General features: G+C 35.1%; 3 protein-coding genes across 7 annotated transcripts; 1 reads left to right on the plus strand and 2 right to left on the minus strand.

The window, feature by feature from the left end:
• Positions 1 to 6,056: 6,056 nt before the first annotated feature.
• Positions 6,057 to 7,684, plus strand: LOC9300303 (abscisic acid receptor PYL8). Its single transcript, XM_002864181.2, has 3 exons — positions 6,057 to 6,511; positions 6,793 to 7,008; positions 7,096 to 7,684. Exons 1-3 carry the CDS (start codon positions 6,368 to 6,370, stop codon positions 7,315 to 7,317), a joined length of 582 nt encoding a protein of 193 aa, XP_002864227.1. The 5' UTR covers positions 6,057 to 6,367; the 3' UTR covers positions 7,318 to 7,684.
• A 707-nt stretch (positions 7,685 to 8,391) lies between these two features.
• On the minus strand, positions 8,392 to 13,649 carry LOC9300304 (ATP-dependent zinc metalloprotease FTSH 11, chloroplastic/mitochondrial). Its single transcript, XM_002865909.2, has 17 exons — positions 12,947 to 13,649; positions 12,685 to 12,838; positions 12,338 to 12,430; positions 12,153 to 12,238; positions 11,871 to 11,994; positions 11,447 to 11,566; positions 11,252 to 11,302; positions 11,063 to 11,124; positions 10,860 to 10,917; positions 10,633 to 10,758; positions 10,456 to 10,536; positions 10,048 to 10,177; positions 9,771 to 9,919; positions 9,399 to 9,680; positions 9,098 to 9,187; positions 8,947 to 9,000; positions 8,392 to 8,850 (listed from the first exon to the last, which is right to left on the minus strand). Exons 1-17 carry the CDS (start codon positions 13,552 to 13,554, stop codon positions 8,701 to 8,703), a joined length of 2,418 nt encoding a protein of 805 aa, XP_002865955.1. The 5' UTR covers positions 13,555 to 13,649; the 3' UTR covers positions 8,392 to 8,700.
• A 190-nt stretch (positions 13,650 to 13,839) lies between these two features.
• LOC9302030 (polypyrimidine tract-binding protein homolog 2) lies at positions 13,840 to 17,381 on the minus strand. Of its 5 annotated transcripts, none has more exons than XM_021026632.1 (10): positions 17,253 to 17,381; positions 16,922 to 17,143; positions 16,622 to 16,831; positions 15,769 to 15,831; positions 15,605 to 15,678; positions 15,116 to 15,211; positions 14,957 to 15,014; positions 14,676 to 14,780; positions 14,508 to 14,589; positions 13,840 to 14,419 (listed from the first exon to the last, which is right to left on the minus strand). In XM_021026632.1, the coding sequence occupies exons 2-10, from the start codon at positions 17,105 to 17,107 to the stop codon at positions 14,013 to 14,015; spliced, it is 1,281 nt and encodes a 426-aa protein (XP_020882291.1). In that variant the 5' UTR covers positions 17,108 to 17,143; positions 17,253 to 17,381; the 3' UTR covers positions 13,840 to 14,012. The 5 variants fall into 5 exon arrangements, with proteins under 5 accessions (XP_020882291.1, XP_020882286.1, XP_020882302.1 ...); XM_021026627.1 differs by having other exon boundaries at positions 16,922 to 17,127; positions 17,253 to 17,380; XM_021026643.1 differs by lacking the exons at positions 16,922 to 17,143; positions 17,253 to 17,381 and adding an exon at positions 16,419 to 16,476 and having other exon boundaries at positions 16,622 to 16,747.
• Positions 17,382 to 18,859: the final 1,478 nt, after the last annotated feature.

Here is an 18,859-nt window from a genome sequence, read left to right on the forward strand (position 1 = left end):
TGTGTTTAGCGAGTTTTTATTTTTAAGAAATATATTATGAAAAACTAGAAATGTTTGATACATCAAAATTTTGATAATGATTTTTTGTTTTCGAGTAAATAAACAAACGAAAACTTAAAAGTTGCATTTGAAATATTTGTGAACTTTACAAAAAAAATTATGACAAAAACTACAACGTTCTGTTTTCGTAAAAGTATTTTTTTTTTGTGTTCTTGAGATTTTTTTTTGAAACAAAGCCAATTTTTAGAAATTGTAGTGAGAAGTTTTTGACTCGTGTTATAGATTGATGAGTCTCACATCATCTTCTTCTCATGTATCTGAATAAAGAACATTCGAGAAGTGTGAGATTTTGATTCATAAGCCATTAATGGTGTTCACGTTTATATAGCTGAATGGTCAAAAAAAAAAAAGATAGATGCAATGCAACACATGATCCTCACTTTCTCTCTTTATTATCTATTTAATTTTTTTTTTCTATTCTCATCTCTTCCACACCTTTTGTTTTTAGGTCCACTTCTCGTTTTCTTTAAGATTTATTTGGATAATACTATATATATAATCGTCGTTGTCATACTATTTATACTAATATCGACACATGAATTGATTCTATACATTCCCACATTACAAAGGTGATTGTCCTTTTACATCCAATCAATGGACTTACTATTTATGAGATACTCACTTCTTTGTTCTCAATTTCAAGATATTAAGCCCCTTGAGTGATAGAAGTCAAACAAGTGTTTTGGTTGTTTTGTTAGTGCTAATGAATCAAGTATTGTCTATGATAATTGAAAGGATAATATCTCATTATATTTGAAATTATAGCTAGAACAACAAACACTATTTTTCTATTGTCGAATTGTTTGGTACATGTACATTCATTTTTTTTTGGAACTATGTTGTTAATCATCTCATTTAATAAAGAAAGATGTAGAAAAGGAGTTGCAAAATTTCAATTTTGTATCAAAATGTTGGTTCAACCATTGGAGACTTAAAAAATATTAGAAGAAGGAAAATAAAACGTGAATTTATGATACGCAATCTCTAGAAAACGTTACTTTGAAGCGTTTTATCCAAAACTGTGGACCCCAACTTTGTCTGTTATTTTCTGAAACGAAAATCTGTTAATCGTTATTTTTGTTTAACTTTTATTGTCAACGACAATCAATTTATTTTATTTTATATGTCAGATTTATTCATGATTAACAAGAAAAAAACTCATAACTATTATAAAAATATACTTTTACCTTCTTTTTCTTTTGGTATTTTTTAAAAATGAAATGATAAAAAGTGAAGATGAATTTACTTTATTTTTATTTTATTTTTGATAAAACAATTTGGTTAATTGATATCTTTTTTCTAATCCGATCGTACCTCATTGGTTAAATTGCTGCATATCAGCTTCCATATGAAGTTGAAACCAAAAAATGAAATAAATCTTATAGACTTGAAAATTCTGATTAAACTTGAAAATGTATAAAAAAATATATCTTCTAAACTTGTTGAAATTATAGGAAATATAGAAAATTGTATATATGAAAGGTTTTACAAGTTTCTAAAAACTTTCTAAAGTTTTCTATTTTTTTAATATATCGTTCCAGACATTTTTTCAAGTTAATAGGAAATATTTTTGGTGATAAAAAGTTGTTTCCACAATTCCGATAGTATAACAAAAAAGGTTACAAAATTTTGGATATTATCATAACTATTCATTCACTTTCACAAGTTTGTAGAAAGTTTCACGTGTTTAACTTGTAGGAACACTGTTCATTTCCCTCATTTGAATCAATATCATCCGATATTTGTTTGTATTAAGCATCGTCGACGTCATCTTCTCATTTTGGCTCAACCAACTTTTGAAGTTGATCCTATTGATAAATTAATCTTAGTAACACGTTTACATCAACCTATTTCAAAGAAATTCTGAGTTATAGATTTTTTAGACTAATCTTTTCTTATTACATAAAGGATTTTTCACCGTTATATATCTTTTACCGAAGAATATGGGTCGTCTTGCTTTCATCACGAATAATATTGTCAGAATATGAGAAAAAAATTGGAAAAAGGAAAGAAGTCCAATATGAAAATTGGAAAACGTTTAGTCATTTAGTGGTTTATCAAGAAACGTTATAGCTGTAAATTACAACATTTAAAATGCTACTTGTCCAATTAATAATGTAACTGCCTATTACTTTGAGTAGAGAACTAGTTCGAAAGACATGTACGAATTAAACTATTAATTATAAGGAGCCAATCAGTTTTTTAAGGAGCCAGTCTTAAAAAACAACTATGATGGGTATCTAATTTATGAACATTAATCTTGAGGTAGTAGTATTTTCGAGAATACTTTAAGCACGTTACAAAGTTAGCAACGAATTTTCTTTTTCTTGATATGACTTATAAGAGCCAAACCTTTTTATGTTAAAGAAATCTTTGTCACTTTGAGATTTTTTTTATTCAGGATTTAATAAAGAGTGTTGGATAAAGCACGTGGGACCATTTGCTCTCTCGAGATTGGCTCTTCGGAGTCAGGAAAAGTTAAGGCCGCGAAGCAAACCCTAAAGATACTGTATACAATTCTTTTTAATTTTTTTGGATAAAGATCGTAATATTAAATGATCAAACTATATACTACTATTCTGGCCTTAGTGGTGGCATAAGATGTTGGGTTATAAGCTACTGTAAATGATCAAAACAAGATACGTACTATTGTCATAATGTGAACAAAAAAAAAAGGCAAATCCAATTAAATAGTTTAGAAACTTTACTACGTACTAGATGAATATTCACGCTACATCCACGCTACGCGTGAGTTTTTGTTTTGAAAATTGCAGAAAAAAATATAATTATGGTTTTTGTTGTTTTTTATGTTAATTTTTATGTGTGTTATTATGTAATTAATAAATTCATATCTATTTTCTATAGTTATATAATTTTTATGATTAGATTCATCTTTGACTTGAAATATCAATTCTACATTTTTCAAGCATAAATATGATTATTTATGTACCTACAATCCTAATCTTTCACGATCATGAATACATACAATAACAATAAATGATATATTGATACAATAGTATATGTAGTTATGCTACTTACATGAGGGTTTGAAACTTGCCTAACGAAATTATAAAAAAACAATTCTTTGTTTCATATACTCTCTCGTCACCTAGTACGCCAAGCACATCATGATATGCTAGTAATTTAAGTCAACACTTTAGATCTCTTCCCTTTCATATAACCGAAAGTCTCGTGTTTTATATTTCTTGGTATATCTAACGTTTCAAAAGACCATTAAGTGAAAAAATTTCTATGTCAATATTACCAACTTATCATAACACACAAAAATAAAAAGAGTGAATGTCATATGATAAATCATATTCATAAAACGTAACAATAAGAAATATTCAAATGAAAACTACTAAATTAATATGAGGTTAGGTATCAAACTTCTAAACTACAACACAAGTAATTTTTTAGCCATTATTATCAAATAATGACCATTGATAATTTTTTTTAATAAAATTAGAAGAGTAGAATGAAAAGTATTGTTTAATACATTAGTATGATTTTTTACTTTATTTTTTTTAGTTTTTAAGACATCAATTAAAATTGAGATTAATGGAGAATTTAACACAACAAAAGACTTTTGATTTTTCCTCAATTAATTTTACTAATTTTTTATTTAAATAATGTAGATGACACATATTATTTTCTTATGTGATGATATGACACTCATATAGAGAGAGTTAGTCAACTTTCATATATATGATTATGAATCGAATGGAGTGATACTAGAATCGGCGATGATGCAGAAAAATAGATTGGAGAGAACAAACATAACATAATAAAAATTATTGATAAGGAATTGACAAAACGTAAGGTTAGAATAAAAATTGAATGATAACCATAATAACTGCGATGCTATCAAATTTTAATTGTTTTTAACACTTGGAATAATAATTGTCTTCTATGTTTGTCATATGCTCGGAAAATTTCTTATGATTTTCTTATATGTTTATACTTAGTACTATAGATTTGTCGTTCTAATCCTAAAATGGATTGGTCCTCTGTAGTTCAAACGTGCAAACCCCAAATTTGCATTCATAGTCTGGCTCGGCGTGTTAAACAAAATTTTAACTAGCTAGTATAATTGTATGGCTAAGTGGGACATCGATATACCTCCACCTTGTAGCCTATATGACCATCCGTATAAAATGTGTAACTATCTCTTCTTCAGTATAGGTTTACGAGCATAATATGGTTAAGCCCCATGTTTTTCTTTTCTTTTAATATCTCCAATAGTTTCTCTCTGAACCCATTGTTTCTTTTTGGTAATTCTCACCTTCTTCATTAAAACGTTTATCTACAACAAACATATATCCATCCGTTACATGGACAACCCTCGCTACGACGATACGCTAGCGTACATGTTCGACACAAGCTCTAATATGTCGACCTCCACCTGCTTCTCTTAAAATCTATTTTAGACTTTTCTACTATTTCTCCACTAATCTCTTTGTAAACATTAATTTTTTTTTTGGTTGATTAATAAACCTACACTAAAAAAAATATTACTTTATATAGCAATTAATATCTAGTATTCTTTGCTCCTGTTTTTAATAACTTTAAAGTTTGAATACCCATATTTTATTTTTTTGGTTAAGAACCATGTTTTATAGTACCTACAAAATTAAAGGTTCGATATTTTGAATGTTATCTTTGTGTATTAGATATACACACACAAACTTGGTCGGCTTGACACCATTATTATAATCTCTCTGAAATTTTTGTAGTAATTTCATCAATTTATATTAGTATATATGTTTTAATTTCGACATTTTGAATTGTTCTATGAGTCTGAATCATAGTGCAAGTACACGAAAATATATGTTATGCTAATATGATCGTATTAATTCTACTATATACACACACATACATAAACATGTACAGTACACCAATATTCATGCAAGTTTTTAAGTGGTTTTTGGACTTTGGTTTATGGTTTTTAGATTTTGTATTAGAAATATTTTTAAAAATTAAATATGAGAAATTCACCACGTTAAAAAGTGAAAAATCAATGAAACATATATTTTAGATTTTCTTTGAAAATTGACAAAAATATCAAAATCTAGATTCCCTAATTTTTAGAAAAACTGTTTTTTCATAAATTTAGTTGGCTATAAAGTACTCCCTCTGTTCCTTGAAGTTTGATGTTCTATTGTTTTGAGTTTGTTCCACAAAGATTGATTTTCTAGATTTTTTTTTTATTTTTAATGAATTGATTTTAATAAATCGTAGATTTCAATACGTAATGATTAACGGTTTCAGATTACTATTGGTTCACAGTTTATTAAAAAATATTTAATAAAATTAAATAAATGTGAAATTTCTAAAAAAACAATCTTCTAGGAACAGAGGGAGTAGATTTTTTGAAAAACTAAAACCAAAAACAACTTGAAAATCTACAACCATTCAAGGTCTTAATTAATTGGTTATAAAATAGATTTTTGGAAAAACTAAATAAAAAATGACTTTAAAATCTATAACTTTTCAAAGATATATAAAAATAATAATAATAATAACAACAAAATACTAGTACTTAATTATAGCAGCACAAAAAGTCTTGGCACTTCCAAATAAAATGATGTAACTTTATTGTATTTTAAACAGTCTTTAATCCCCTTTTTTTTTTGTCAAAACAACAATCTTTTATCCAAATGAATAAATCACAAAAAAAAAAAACTATCCAATAATTGACTCAGCTCTCATAGGCTAAAACATACTTTAAGGATCAACAAATAATAATTACCAGACTTGTGGGGGTATAATGGTCAATAAAACAGAGAAAAACGACAACGAGTGGCAAAAACGAAAATAATGAGAAAAAAGTGGGATAATATAAGAAAGCATCCAATGAGAGTAGTGAAATCAGAGAAAGACCTTTACTCCTTTAGTCCACCATCCAATCAAATCTTTTTTTATTTTATTTTACTATTTTTAAATCTGTGAGCGTCTTTTAATTTAAATATTATAATAGAGAGAGAAAAAAAAAGTTTGTTGGAGGATTCTTCTCTCTCTCTCTCTTTCTCTCTCTCTCTCTCTCTCTCTCTCTTTCTCTCTTCTTCTTATCTCCCTCCAAAGACGGCGACTGTAATCTTTCATTTCTTCACATTAACGCTTTCATCGGAAGATCTCGCCGGAAAAACCTTCTCTGAAATCAGATCTCTTACGAGTCCAAGCTCTATCTCACCTTTTTCTTTGTTGTGTTGCTTTTTTCACTCTCTGCGAGACGAATTTGGCGCTGTTATTGTTCTGTGTTGAGATTTGAAACCGTGGCTTAAGAAGGAGGAAGAAGAAGAAGAAGATGGAAGCTAACGGGAGTGAGAACTTGACGAATCAGAATCCGAATCTGGAAAGAGAGTTTATTAGGAGACATCATAATCATGAGCTTGTTGAGAATCAGTGTAGCTCTACGCTTGTTAAACATATCAACGCTCCTGTTCATATTGTAAGCTTCTTCTTCTTCTTCTTCTTCTTCTTCTTCTTCATGCGCTCTGTTTTTCTCTGTTTATGCATCTATATTTAGTCAATCGGTTCTTCTTATTGTTGATTCAATCCAGAAATTTGAAATCTCCATCTATTCTTGTTGATGATTGATCTTACTGAGGAAGACGATTGGTTTCTAATTATAGAAGCTTCGTAGCATTTGTATTGATCTGGTTTTGATTTCTTGAGAAAAAGGTCCCAAAAAAAACGCTAATGGATTTAGTTTGAATTACTGGTGAATAGGTGTGGTCACTTGTGAGAAGATTTGATCAGCCACAGAAGTATAAACCATTTATCAGTAGGTGTGTGGTGAAAGGAAACATGGAGATTGGTACAGTAAGAGAAGTTGATGTCAAATCAGGTTTACCAGCTACTAGAAGCACTGAGAGATTGGAGTTACTTGATGATAATGAGCATATTCTCAGTATCAGAATCGTTGGTGGTGATCACAGACTTAAGGTAACAAACACATCATTGACTCAGAAGGGTCGTTTTCTGTTTCATTGAATCAAAGACTTATATTGTTTCTCTCTTTTTTGGATTTAGAACTATTCTTCAATCATTTCTCTTCACCCTGAGACTATAGAAGGAAGAATAGGGACACTTGTGATTGAGTCATTTGTCGTTGATGTACCAGAAGGAAACACAAAGGATGAGACTTGTTACTTTGTTGAAGCTTTAATCAAATGCAATCTTAAATCTTTAGCTGATATCTCTGAACGTCTTGCGGTTCAAGACACCACAACAGAATCCATCAACAGAGTTTAAAGATCTAAGGAGTAAGAAACTATTGAATCAGAGAGATTTTGGTTGCCATGGATGAAGCTCTCAAAAGGGAAAAAGAGAGAGCGTGAGTGAGTCTCTTTGAGGATGGACAAGGCAAAAAAAATGTCATCATTTTACCAGTTACATAATAAGTTTCTCATTTGCTATTTTTGGGGTCATTTCACTTTCAACCCTCTCTTTTTTTTTTTATGTGTCTAATTTAATGAATGTGTTTTTGGTTTCTTCTCTATAGAACCAAAATATGATTTTGGAGTTTGGCTTTAGCCACTTGCAGGAATCTTTTACAATTTGCAGAGACATGTTAAAAGTGTGTGTGATCATGGGGTTCCACTCTCTTCTTCCTTTTTAACACTTTTCGTTGCACCCATAAAGGCCACACACCGTCCTTTTTCTATATTTATTTTTCTACTTGTTTAAAACGGACCAATAGGATTTGTGGGATGTGAAAAAATCTCCACAAAGGACTATTAAGGAAAGAGATCTTTGTTGTTGTTTGTAGATTTTGTCTTGACTTGTGATTCAGGAAACACTTTAGCTCCATTAGCTGTAAAAAGGTGTACAGTGTTTTTTTTTTTTTTCCGTTTAGATTTATTATTAATTACAAATTATGAGAACTGTTACATAGACGATTCTACAACTGACAATTCCTTCCGACCCTTACTAGATCCACGACAGACTACACTTACTTCTTCGTAATCTTGATGAATACCTTCAATGATCCATGACCTGGCGACACTTCCTTCTCTGCGTAGAATCTTGGCGAACAGCTATAATTGTACATCACTAGAGATCTCTTGCACACTTGCCTCTATTAATCTGGAAATTTGTTAATAAATCGCAATACCTGGGACTCGAACCCCAGACCTCTTGGTGTAGAAGCATTAATCAACCATTGGTCAACCAATGGGCCAAGGAGGCTTCCACATTACAATAGTGGATAAATATTCGAATCGGTCACATGGACAGGTGGTTCCATTAGAAATGCTTCTATATGATTTCTTTCAATTTGTTCCAAAAAAAACATGTCATTTCATCAGAGGACTTAGTAAGCTGCAATAAGATTCATTGGCCTTCAAAATCACATCAGAGATTAAAGACCACAATTACATTCTTTTCAATGTTGTTTTACATTTTTCTTCATAGAACTGAACAGAATGTCAAAAAGGGAAAAAGGTTCCAGGTTGAAGTGAAAACTAATGAGCTAATGAAATAAAAACTACAATAATTTGTAACATGAGATCAATAATTTCACATGTTTTTTCTTTTGGTTGTTGTTGTAGAAGCTATGGGAGATTTACTCTGTACAAAGCTTTGAACCTCCCTTTTTCACCCAAAGAGGTGTGTTTATGGTAATGAATGATGTGACTAGGCCAATACCAAGTCTCCTTCTTCTTGTTGTTGCTCTTCAAACTTCTCACCTTCTTGCTTTGGAAGGAGAATACGCTTTATGTCCTCTGCGGTTAGAGTTTCATACTCTAGAAGTGCGTTTGCTAATGTATGTAGCTGCTTCTCATGCTGGGGAATCACACACAAAAAAAAAAACACAAGTGAGATTAAGAAGTTTTGACTGAGTAAAATATGCGACTATCAGGAACTTGGGCACAAACAAACCCGTTTCAAGAGAGACTTCACTCGCTCATATGCCTCTCGAAGAAGCTTCACAACCTGGACAAAAGTATCAACACCACCAGATGAATGATTAGACTTAGGAGCAATGGGATTGAACGAGGAACTACAAAAAATGAATAGAGAGAGTATTTACCTCTGCATCAATGCGTGATTGCATATCAGAGCTTGGTCTTTCTTTGATATGAACTGGTCCTATTGCCTCACTCATCCCACAACTCGATACCTTCCAATAAAAAAAAGCATTACTACATCTACCACAAGAGGTAAAATCCATCTTCTCGCGTTCACTCTAAGGATCTCAGAGACTAACTAAGTCCCTGAAACCTAATTCCGGAAAATGAAAAGAACCAAAGGCCAACTCTTTTGATAAACCAGGAAAAAAAAAAGTAATTAAGCGCATGTATCTCCTACGATTAGAGTAATATGGAGGTTACCATGTATTGTGCAAGTTCAGTGGCCTGGGACAGATCACTACTCGCTCCAGTGGTGATATGGTCCAAGCCAAAGATGAGCTCCTCTGCAACTCTTCCCCCCATACATACATCAAGACGAGCTAATAACTGCCTCTTGCTCACTGATGTTTCATCGTTTGAAGGTAACTGTGTAACCATTCCCAATGCAGATCCACGTGGCATTATAGTCGCTTTGTGGATCGGGTGCGCACCTCTCGTGTTCAAAGCGACAATAGCATGACCACTCTCATGGTATGCAGTGAGCTAAAGAGGCAAAGAAGTAAGTGAGAGGTCATATCATGTTTGAACTCCACATCCAAACGCTTCTATGTTGTGTCAGATATTGGATTATACCTTTTTTGAGTCCTCTGATACGAACATTGTCTTCCTCTCTGTGCCCATGACTATTCGGTCCTTTGCGAATTCCAATTGCTCAGAAGATAGCTTCTCAGCCCCTTCAACAGCTGCTTTTATGGCAGCAATATTTACCAGGTTTGCAAGATCTGGAAAAAGTTTTGGTGAGATTGGGAAAAATCTGGTGAATCATTGAATCTTCATAGGTTAGTGACAAAAGAAGACACTTCTGAATTTAAGGATGACTAAACTGTAGTTATAGATTTAAGACACTCACCAGCACCATTGAATCCAGGAGTTCCACGAGCAATTGCTTTAACATCTACATCTTCTGACATAGGTTTGCCTTGGAGGTAGAGTTCCAAAATCTCTTGGCGTCCACGGACATCCGGACTGGGTACGACAATCTAAAATCAAATCTGTCAGTAATTTATTTTCCTTTTGATAAAATCTGAAAAATTGTTCTTAACATGGCAACGGACCTATCTAAATTCTGTTTAAAACGATACAAATGAAAACAAATTGAACACCAGATGCGCAAAGTCAAAAACAAATCGTCAAACAGTTATATCCAAAACAGAGGGTTTCTCAAGACAAGAAAAAGGTATCAGTTCTTCATATTCCAGTAACTCTTATCTTCAATACTAATACATCTCAGAAGAATCACAAGAAACTGAAAACTTACATGTCTATCAAATCTACCCGGTCTTGTCAGGGCTGGATCAAGTATATCAGGCAAGTTTGTTGCAGCCATAACTATTATTCCCTGCATTACCAAAATAGAAAAGGAGCAAAGTACTATTATATTCCTGCAAACTAGCAGAAGTAATCACAAGATACACTATCCCTCATCAATAAGTACCTCATTCTGCTCAAAACCATCCATTTCAACAAGTAGTTGATGCAGTGTCTTCTTTGTATGCCCTTCCCATTGTTTTCTTGTGGATCCAACAGCATCAATTTCGTCAATGAAAATGATACAAGGTGCCTGTAACACAAGATCGTCAGCAAATGGAACTTCATTCATGGTAGCCGAACCAACAAAACTCTTTGAAAATAGCTTATAAGCAGTGACAAGTTGAGTCAGACCTTTTTCTTCGCTGCCTGAAACAAGGATCTCACACGGCGAGCACCTACTCCAACAAACCTGTCAATGGAAGGAAAAAAAAACATGATATTAGAAGACATTATCCATTGTTGAAGAAGCCACCTGATTGTAATAAATACTAAACAGTTAATGATAATGTTCCGTAAGGCATATGCCAGAGAAAGACAGCTAGAAGAAGGCTCACATCTCTTCAAATTCAGATCCAGCTCTATAGAAGAAGGGTACTCCAGCTTCTCCAGCAATTGCCTTCAAAATTTAAACCATGTCAACTTATTGCAAAATCAATCAGAATAACGGTACCCTACTAAGAATTTATGATTAAGTGGGATGTGACTGTGAAAACTACACACATAATAACACTATGTGAACTTACTTTGGCCAGCAATGTCTTTCCAGTACCAGGTGCCCCGGTTAGAAGAATTCCCTGAAAGCAAACATTTCAGAAATGTCTCAGGTCAAAAATGCTAACTTTAAACAGATTATGTCCTCGAGTAGACAGGAGAAAATCAAATGCAAAGTAACATGCAATCGAGAAGATATAATAACCATATACAAAGAGAGACTATACCTTTGGCAACTTTCCTCCAAGGCGGGTAAACTTTGATGGATTTTTAAGATATTCAACTACCTCCTCAAGCTCTTGTTTTGCATCATCACAACCCTTTACGTCCTTGAATGTTTTGACATTCTATGGCAAGTAAACTTTGTTAGGAAAACACACAACGGAGCCACTCTTATAAATTCATTAGCTTCAAAAGCTACACGAACATAACTATTAAATTGTTCACTGAGTAAATTAGCATTAACACAGAGACGATCCAATGTCTCAGGTAATAAGGATACTATCATGCAACTAATTTGCAGTATCTTTGTCTTACTATAGTTTGACCATTGTTACTAAAGCAATAAATATCCTTGCAGTTCTACTTCTACTTTAGACTCCTTATAAACAGTGACGAACATCATTTCTTCAACTTGAGTCAAAAGTCTACCTTTTCTGGCGTTATTTCTTTGTTCAGTTCTTTTGGGGAATATGAAGAGCTTGAACCAACACCCGAAGTTCCAATTCCTCCAAGACTTCCAATATACTTTTGCAGAGCAGCTGCACCCATTAACCTAAACAAGGAACTTCCATTTTAACAGGAACAACAGTACTAAAATGGAGAAGTAATCACAAGTTCAACTATGCACAAGAAGCAACATTTCTGCATGTGCTATCCAAATTAATCTATCATCATAAACTAGATCTCAACTAAAATATAGATGATACATACCACACTAATCCCACCGCAACTGTGAACAAGATCGTAGAGACAAGCTCTTGCGCAAATCTTGATTTGTTTGAAACTTTAGGATTAACCTAACAAAGTAAAGACATGCGTTAAGAACTTACAATATAGGGAACCATCAAGAACCTATGAAAATATACATCACCAGATGGGTAATATAAGATACTTACCATGGTAACATGCAATGGTTGCTTCTCAGATATACCAGGTTTCACAAATGATTCGTCCATATTGCCTGATGCACGATGCTTCAGCTCTTGCAACTGCACATAAACCAATGATTTACTACAAATACAAGAACACTAATTTAGAAACAAAGACAACTTAGAACATTCTAAGTAGAGGCCTGTGAACAGAAGTATTCATCTCAATTGGAGTTTTGGATAACATTTTTAGGGATATAGACAGTGGAAACAATAAGAGACAGCAGGCTAATCAAATTCAGAGACCGAAGTGTAGACCACCTAAAAACAGATAACCTAACCACAGATTCTAGAAGTAGTGATGGTAACAATACCAGTGCAGGAAGACTAGATGGCTTCCCCGTTTGTTCATCAGGAAGATACTCCGAAATAGCATTAGTAATGACAAGAGCTCGAATATATTCAGCAACTCCTCTACTATCCACTGCGTGTTCCCTTTGTTCAAACCGTTGAACAACAGCCTCAGGACTGAATCAAAGAAAACATTAGCTACCACATAGAGTCAACTAAGAACAAACTGAATTCAACTACACCTACGATACCAATCAATCAGAGCATGATGATGAAGTTACATACATGTGTTTATTGAGCTCAGCCAATAAAGCACCCTGCAAAGCTGCGTCCTTTGGATTAGCATCAGCCTCAGCAATAAGTTTCTCGAGCCGCTTCTCCTGGCGAGAGAAAGGCCACCAGCTTAACCATTCCCACTCCATGACTTTCTCGATAGCTCTCTTTATCGCCGTCCATAGTGCCATCATCAACACCACAATTCGAAACTTGCTCTTCTTCTGATCTTGCTCCTTGCCTTCCGTCACTCCATTACTAACCTCCGCTTCACTCGTCCCTTCACCACCCACAAATCTATCATTCGTCTCTAATTCCGAAACCTCCGTATCCGTAACCAATCTATTACTCTCAGCTGAATCCCTAATCTCACCATCGGTAACAAAAGCGGAGTCTTTGGGAAGGAAATCGGAATCGGAAGCGACATTGTCTTGGCGCAATGAGCAAGGAAGGGGACGAAATCGAGAGTTGTGAAGAACTGAAGAAAAACGGTAGAAACTGGAAAGAGATTGAGGATGATAACTCAAAGAAGAAGAGAAGAGACAAGGATAAGGCTTAAAGGAACAAGTATGGAGAGGAAGACGAAGAAAAAGAGAAGCTTGAAGAGTAGAAGAAGACATTGGAGTGTTTAGGGTTTTTGAATCCTTTATCTTCTTCCTTCCTTCTTCTCTTACTCTTTTTATTCAGAGCAAAAGAGAAGACTTTACTTGGAGACTTGGGAGCCACAAGCTCCTCTCTTTATCTTTCTCTTCCTGTTTTTTTTTTCACTTAAGTTATCTTATCCAAATAATTCTAAGTTTCTAACCAATGTTTCGCAAAATTTGGCCAATAATAATCTGTCACTTATAGACGATTAGACAGAGTTTGATAATGAAAATGATATGGTGAGTGCCGAGAGAGAGACATAGAGAAATTAAGTTCTTTCTAATACATTTCTCGAATGGTTTAATAGTTAAAAATCATCATTTGGACACACGTACTAGTGTTCCAAAAAAAAAAAACAGAGCTACGAGAAATAAAGAGAGAGATTAAACATCTTTTTGTCTTCGACTTTTAGGGACTTTCTTTCTCTCTCTCTCTAATGCATTGGACCAGGACCACCATAATGATGTGGAGGCATATGACCACCCGGACCATGATGCATTGAGCTTGAAGATGGTGGTGCCATGTAAGGATTGTAACCACCACCACCCATTCCCATTGAGCCTTGCCCTCCTGGTTGGACCCATCCACCTTGTGGCTGCTGCTGGTGGCTCCCACCTGCTGCGTGGTATTGCTGAGGATTGCCAGTGTATGGATTCTGACTGGGTTGTTGAGGCATTGGAACCGGTGGGTTGGGCATTGTGTAGTCTCTGCTTCTATCGTTGTTCACCTTTATGCTGAGGTCAGTGTGGCGTGAATAAGTAATGTGGAGCTTACAAAAACCACCATCATAGATACAATGTCCTTCCAATGCTTCCTTCGCCACAACAGCCGTTTGAACATCTGAAAGAAACCCGTCAAAGTCATTTGAGAATTTGCTCTTTATGAGCTCAATGACAATTGAAGCAGACCATATCATACACGATGTTACCTTTGTATTGGATCAGTGCCTGTAGCCCACCATTCTTGTCAAACATTGCAATTTTTTGAACATCCCCAAAAGCCGCAAAAACCTACTCGTTAATAAAAAAAAAGAGAAGAGAATCAATATTTCCAGAACCAACGTTTCAATGAGGTTTCAGAATAGAACAAGTATTACCATGTGTAGAACATCCAAGGTTACTGCATACTGCATGTTTTCAATGGATGCGAGAAGAACATTACTTTCAGGCTCCATCTTCTTCCCGTCTACACCCACAGCCACCTAGTAAGAATGACACATTAATCTTTCACTTTAGTAATTAGAACAATAAATGATGTCTGCACTTTTTCATGCATCTCTTTGTATACACATCACCAGTAAGAGTTTCAACCAAGTAGAAAGGAGATTTACAGTCATAAATGCATTTTCCAGTAACAGACTGTTCTCAAATTGCTCACCTGACCAGTACTGTCAATGGCTGATGGAGCAATGGGAAGGTAAGGATTAGTATAGTCCCTTCAAAATAAAGAAGAAACAATTCAGTAATATTGGTCCCAGAAGCGGCAATCACCAAGTAAACCAAAACATGTTTCAAAACACAATGTGAATAGACATACCTGCTCCGATGACTCTGAAATTTGACAGTCAGATCTGTATGAGCTGAATATGTGATTTTAAGTGAGCATTGTCCCACTTGCTCAGCGAGTAGATACCTAATGCACAGAAAGATAAGTCAGTAAACAAGTATGCCTCACACATAACAAACATATAGAAAATCTTATAACGCAAAGCCTCTATGGTTTGTTATTAAATAAACACACGATGTTTCCAAGAATCCTAGATGGAAAAACTATCCTCAATCCAGGTATCTACCAATGCTACAGTATTTTCCCAGGTTCGTACATGAAAAGACTAGTTACAAATTTAGTTTTCCTACATCTATCAATGATATTCGCCATACATCACTTGGGAACTAGCCATAGTGCTAAAACTCCTACAGACGCTTGAAACGCTGCCAAATGTCAGACCCTCCAAACAATATCTAGAACTATGCACCCTTCACAGTTAGACTAAATACCGTGTCAAAAAATTAATACAACTGTCACCTAGGGATGCTTCTTCCATCGAGGGCATTTTTTGCAGAGGTTGCAGTTTCCTCATCAGAAAATTGAACCAGTGCCTGAGAGAAATTCAGAAAATAAACATTTTTAAGCAGAATAAATATTACCATCAAAATACAAAGAAAATTTATGGCTTGGTATTATTATACCTGGTATCCGGCTGTCTTCTCGAAAGTAGTAATCTTGTGGACAAACCCAAATGCCGAGAATACCTGCATTGCAAACCAGTAATTAGAACAACAACAACAACAAAAAATCTAGAGTCAACTATAAAGACTCCAGTGTAGCATCTGTAATTATTTTGCACTTCAGCAACATTCCAAGAAAACTTTAGTTTGAGTCAACTCTCTACGTATAAAATTCATACAGCATCACAGAAGTTATGATAGCAACTTAAACCAACATAATATGACGTGACAAGCTTGATTTCAGGTTACACTCTCTGGAAGGCATAAGATATGTCTTCAAGACATCAAACAATCATATTAGGCACAAAGTACGTCTCAAAATGTTAGCAGATTGATGACCCTCTAGATAGATTCATCACAGTCACATAAACTATGATACAGTCCTATATCACAAAAGATGTGAGCAGCATCCTATAATATCAAACAAAAATACTAACTACACCTATGTAAGATAGAGCTGCACCCTATCATATCAAACAAAAACACTAACTACACCTATGTAAGACCATATCTTACAAAACCTAGAATATATCTAAGAAAAGGGAAGTGTTAGGGTGAGAGTAGGGAAAAGAGAGGCAGTGTCAGGGAAAGGAGAAAGGAAACAAACACACATGTGCTCTTTCTCCTAATGCATTAGGCTGCCACTGAAGATATTGCCTTGACATGGCCCTGCTGATCCATTTACATTCAAGTCAAAAGAAAGTTTTCAAAAGCACGACAGCCTAAAGCCTAATGATCAGAACATCTTCGAAACATCTTTCAGCAATATGTTTACATCATCTAACGAAACCAATTGGGTATGTGATCCACTTACCAGATGCAAGACATCAATGCTGACCATACGAGCATCCTCGCCTTCGACAGTCACCAGAAGAACATTCCCCACAACATCCGCTGTGGTCTTGTTATTCACTATCTCTTGCCTATTGGAGTACTGGAGGTAGACAGTTTTACCTCGAACTTGAGCAGGCTCCGACGAAGAAGCATAGTAAGAAATCATTTGTATAGCTTGATTTAAATCTTCCTGAAAAAGAAGAAACAAAACAAAAATCAACAATGATAACAATAAAAATCAAAACTTGTTGTAACTTTAGCATAATCTCTTCGAACTTACGAACTCAATGAAAGCTTGATTTCGATTAGCTCCAACATTGCACTTTGTATTAACAACTGTACCAAAAGGCTTTCCCAGTTCAATTAACTCTTCTTCAGTGCATTCCCATGGCAAGTTTCTCAAATGAAGAACCTTTGAAGGAGGTTGCGTGTAACGAAACTGTGGCTGGCTTGAAACAGATGACATTTCTCAAACGAATCTTGGAGCTTTGAATAACAAACTCTTCAGATCTCAACAAAATTCGTCAAAAAATCAAACAAAAATTGACCTCTATGAAGAATCAATATCGAGCCGAAGAATTCAAATACGTTATAGGATATGAATGAATTACCTGAAGAAATCCTCTGAGATTGTGCAAAATCTGCAGAGAAGTTAGGGTTTCGCTCGCGCTGGGGAAGATAAAGAAGAGACGAAGATTTGGGATAGGGATTATTTGGGAGAATCCAAAAGTGCGTTTTTTGACGCGGTTTCTTTAAACGCCGTTTGTTTTAAGAGCGTTTTTCGTTGTTGGGCTTTATGAATAGAATCAATACATATATGGGCTTTAGGCTTTCATTGGCCCATTATTACGAATAAACAAAATTCAAGAAGAGTTGATTAAACCATAATGGTGCTTTCTGTGGTTTAATTTTTTAAACCCATCTTTACTAATATTTTTACAAAAAAAAAAAAGTATTTCAGTAATTCTCCATTATCAATCATATATAATAGGGTGGTGTTTGCGGTAGGGAGCTCGAACGCAGATATGGGAAGGAATCTCAAGGAGATCTCGGGGAATATTATGATTTCAAACAGATATGGTAGTTTGGAGGAAGATACGATATCAATTGGATTAAGGAAAGCAGTTATTTCGGGTGCAGGAAATAAGGAGAATGATTTAGCTATGATCCAGGGTGGTAAAGGAAAGGGTGTGGCTCCAGTTAAGGAAGTAGTTGAAGTCGGGGTTGGAGGGAAGACACAGAGTGGGCCGAGGACAAATAGCCAGGGTAAACGGGCCGGAGTAGCGAGGCCCATGAGAAATATGGAGACTGTTGGACCGAAAGGGAAGCATAATAGAATTAATAGGCCCACTCGTGGCCTTGTTTTTGGCCAAACCAGAGAGGAAGTGATTATTACAGAATCGGGAAAGAGGCTTCGCGTGGGGAGTGGTTCTGAGGGTCGACGAGAAAGCTTCTTGGGGGGTGAGTGTGTAACGAATATGGTGGAGAATGAGCCTAATGTCCATCTAAGTGAAGCGATGGATAGTGATTTGCCAAAATTGGATGAAGAGAATACGTCTTCCAACAATGCTTTGGTCGTACATAGTGGCTCGACGGAGAGGGGAGCTGGCGGGAGTGTTGTATAACAGTCCTCCCCGGTGGTTCTACTTTTGCTCTATAGATTAACGATGAATTGTCTATTATGGAATTGCCGGGGGGCGAACAAACCCAATTTTCGAAGATCAATTCGATATCTCTTGAATAAATTTCACACAGATGTTTTGGCAGTTTTTGAAACGCATGCTGGTGGGGCTAGGGCGAGTCGAATCTGCTAAGGATTGGGATTTGATAACTCGTGTAGAGTGGATGCAGTGGGACAGAGTGGTGGCTTATGGTTACTATGGCGATCGGGTGTTGGGACTGTAACTATTGTGGAGACATCGGACCAGTTTATCTATGCCACGGTAGAAACAGAGTCGGAGAAGATACATCTTATTGTTGTATACGCAGCCCCTACGGTGAGCCGTAGAAGTGGTCTCTGGGGTCAATTAAGCACGTTCATTCAAGGGATAGATGGACCGTTAATAATCGGAGGTGATTTTAACACTATCTTGCGTTTGGATGAGAGAACAGGTGGGAGTGGTGGACTGTCTCCGAGAGTGTAATGATGATAATTAGACGCTGACTATCTGGTGTGTGCACTTCCGTCTGTCTCTCTCCTCTTTTGTTTTGATTTTTT

The sequence above is a fragment of the Arabidopsis lyrata genome (assembly GCF_000004255.2).
Source record: "Arabidopsis lyrata subsp. lyrata unplaced genomic scaffold ARALYscaffold_8, whole genome shotgun sequence".
NCBI lineage: Eukaryota > Viridiplantae > Streptophyta > Magnoliopsida > Brassicales > Brassicaceae > Arabidopsis > Arabidopsis lyrata.

Bases quoted from the DNA above. Each gene is read 5' to 3' on its own strand.
- LOC9300304 (XM_002865909.2), bottom strand. From the start codon at position 13,554: ATGTCTTCTTCTACTCTTCAAGCTTCTCTTTTTCTTCGTCTTCCTCTC. The intron at 12,839-12,946 runs GTATGTAACTTC...TCTTTGATTCAG, and splicing joins GCTGAGCTCAATAAACACAT to TCCTGAGGCTGTTGTTCAAC. The intron at 11,567-11,870 runs GTAGACTTTTGA...TACTTGCCATAG, and splicing joins AAGAAATAACGCCAGAAAAG to AATGTCAAAACATTCAAGGA.
- LOC9300303 (XM_002864181.2), top strand. From the start codon at position 6,368: ATGGAAGCTAACGGGAGTGAGAACTTGACGAATCAGAATCCGAATCTG. The intron at 6,512-6,792 runs GTAAGCTTCTTC...ACTGGTGAATAG, and splicing joins TCAACGCTCCTGTTCATATT to GTGTGGTCACTTGTGAGAAG. The intron at 7,009-7,095 runs GTAACAAACACA...TTTTGGATTTAG, and splicing joins GTGGTGATCACAGACTTAAG to AACTATTCTTCAATCATTTC.
- LOC9302030 (XM_021026632.1), bottom strand. From the start codon at position 17,107: ATGTCATCTGTTTCAAGCCAGCCACAGTTTCGTTACACGCAACCTCCT. The intron at 15,212-15,604 runs GTGACAGTTGTA...TCTGTGCATTAG, and splicing joins GATGGAAGAAGCATCCCTAG to GTATCTACTCGCTGAGCAAG. The intron at 15,015-15,115 runs GTATGTCTATTC...TTTATTTTGAAG, and splicing joins TTTCAGAGTCATCGGAGCAG to GGACTATACTAATCCTTACC.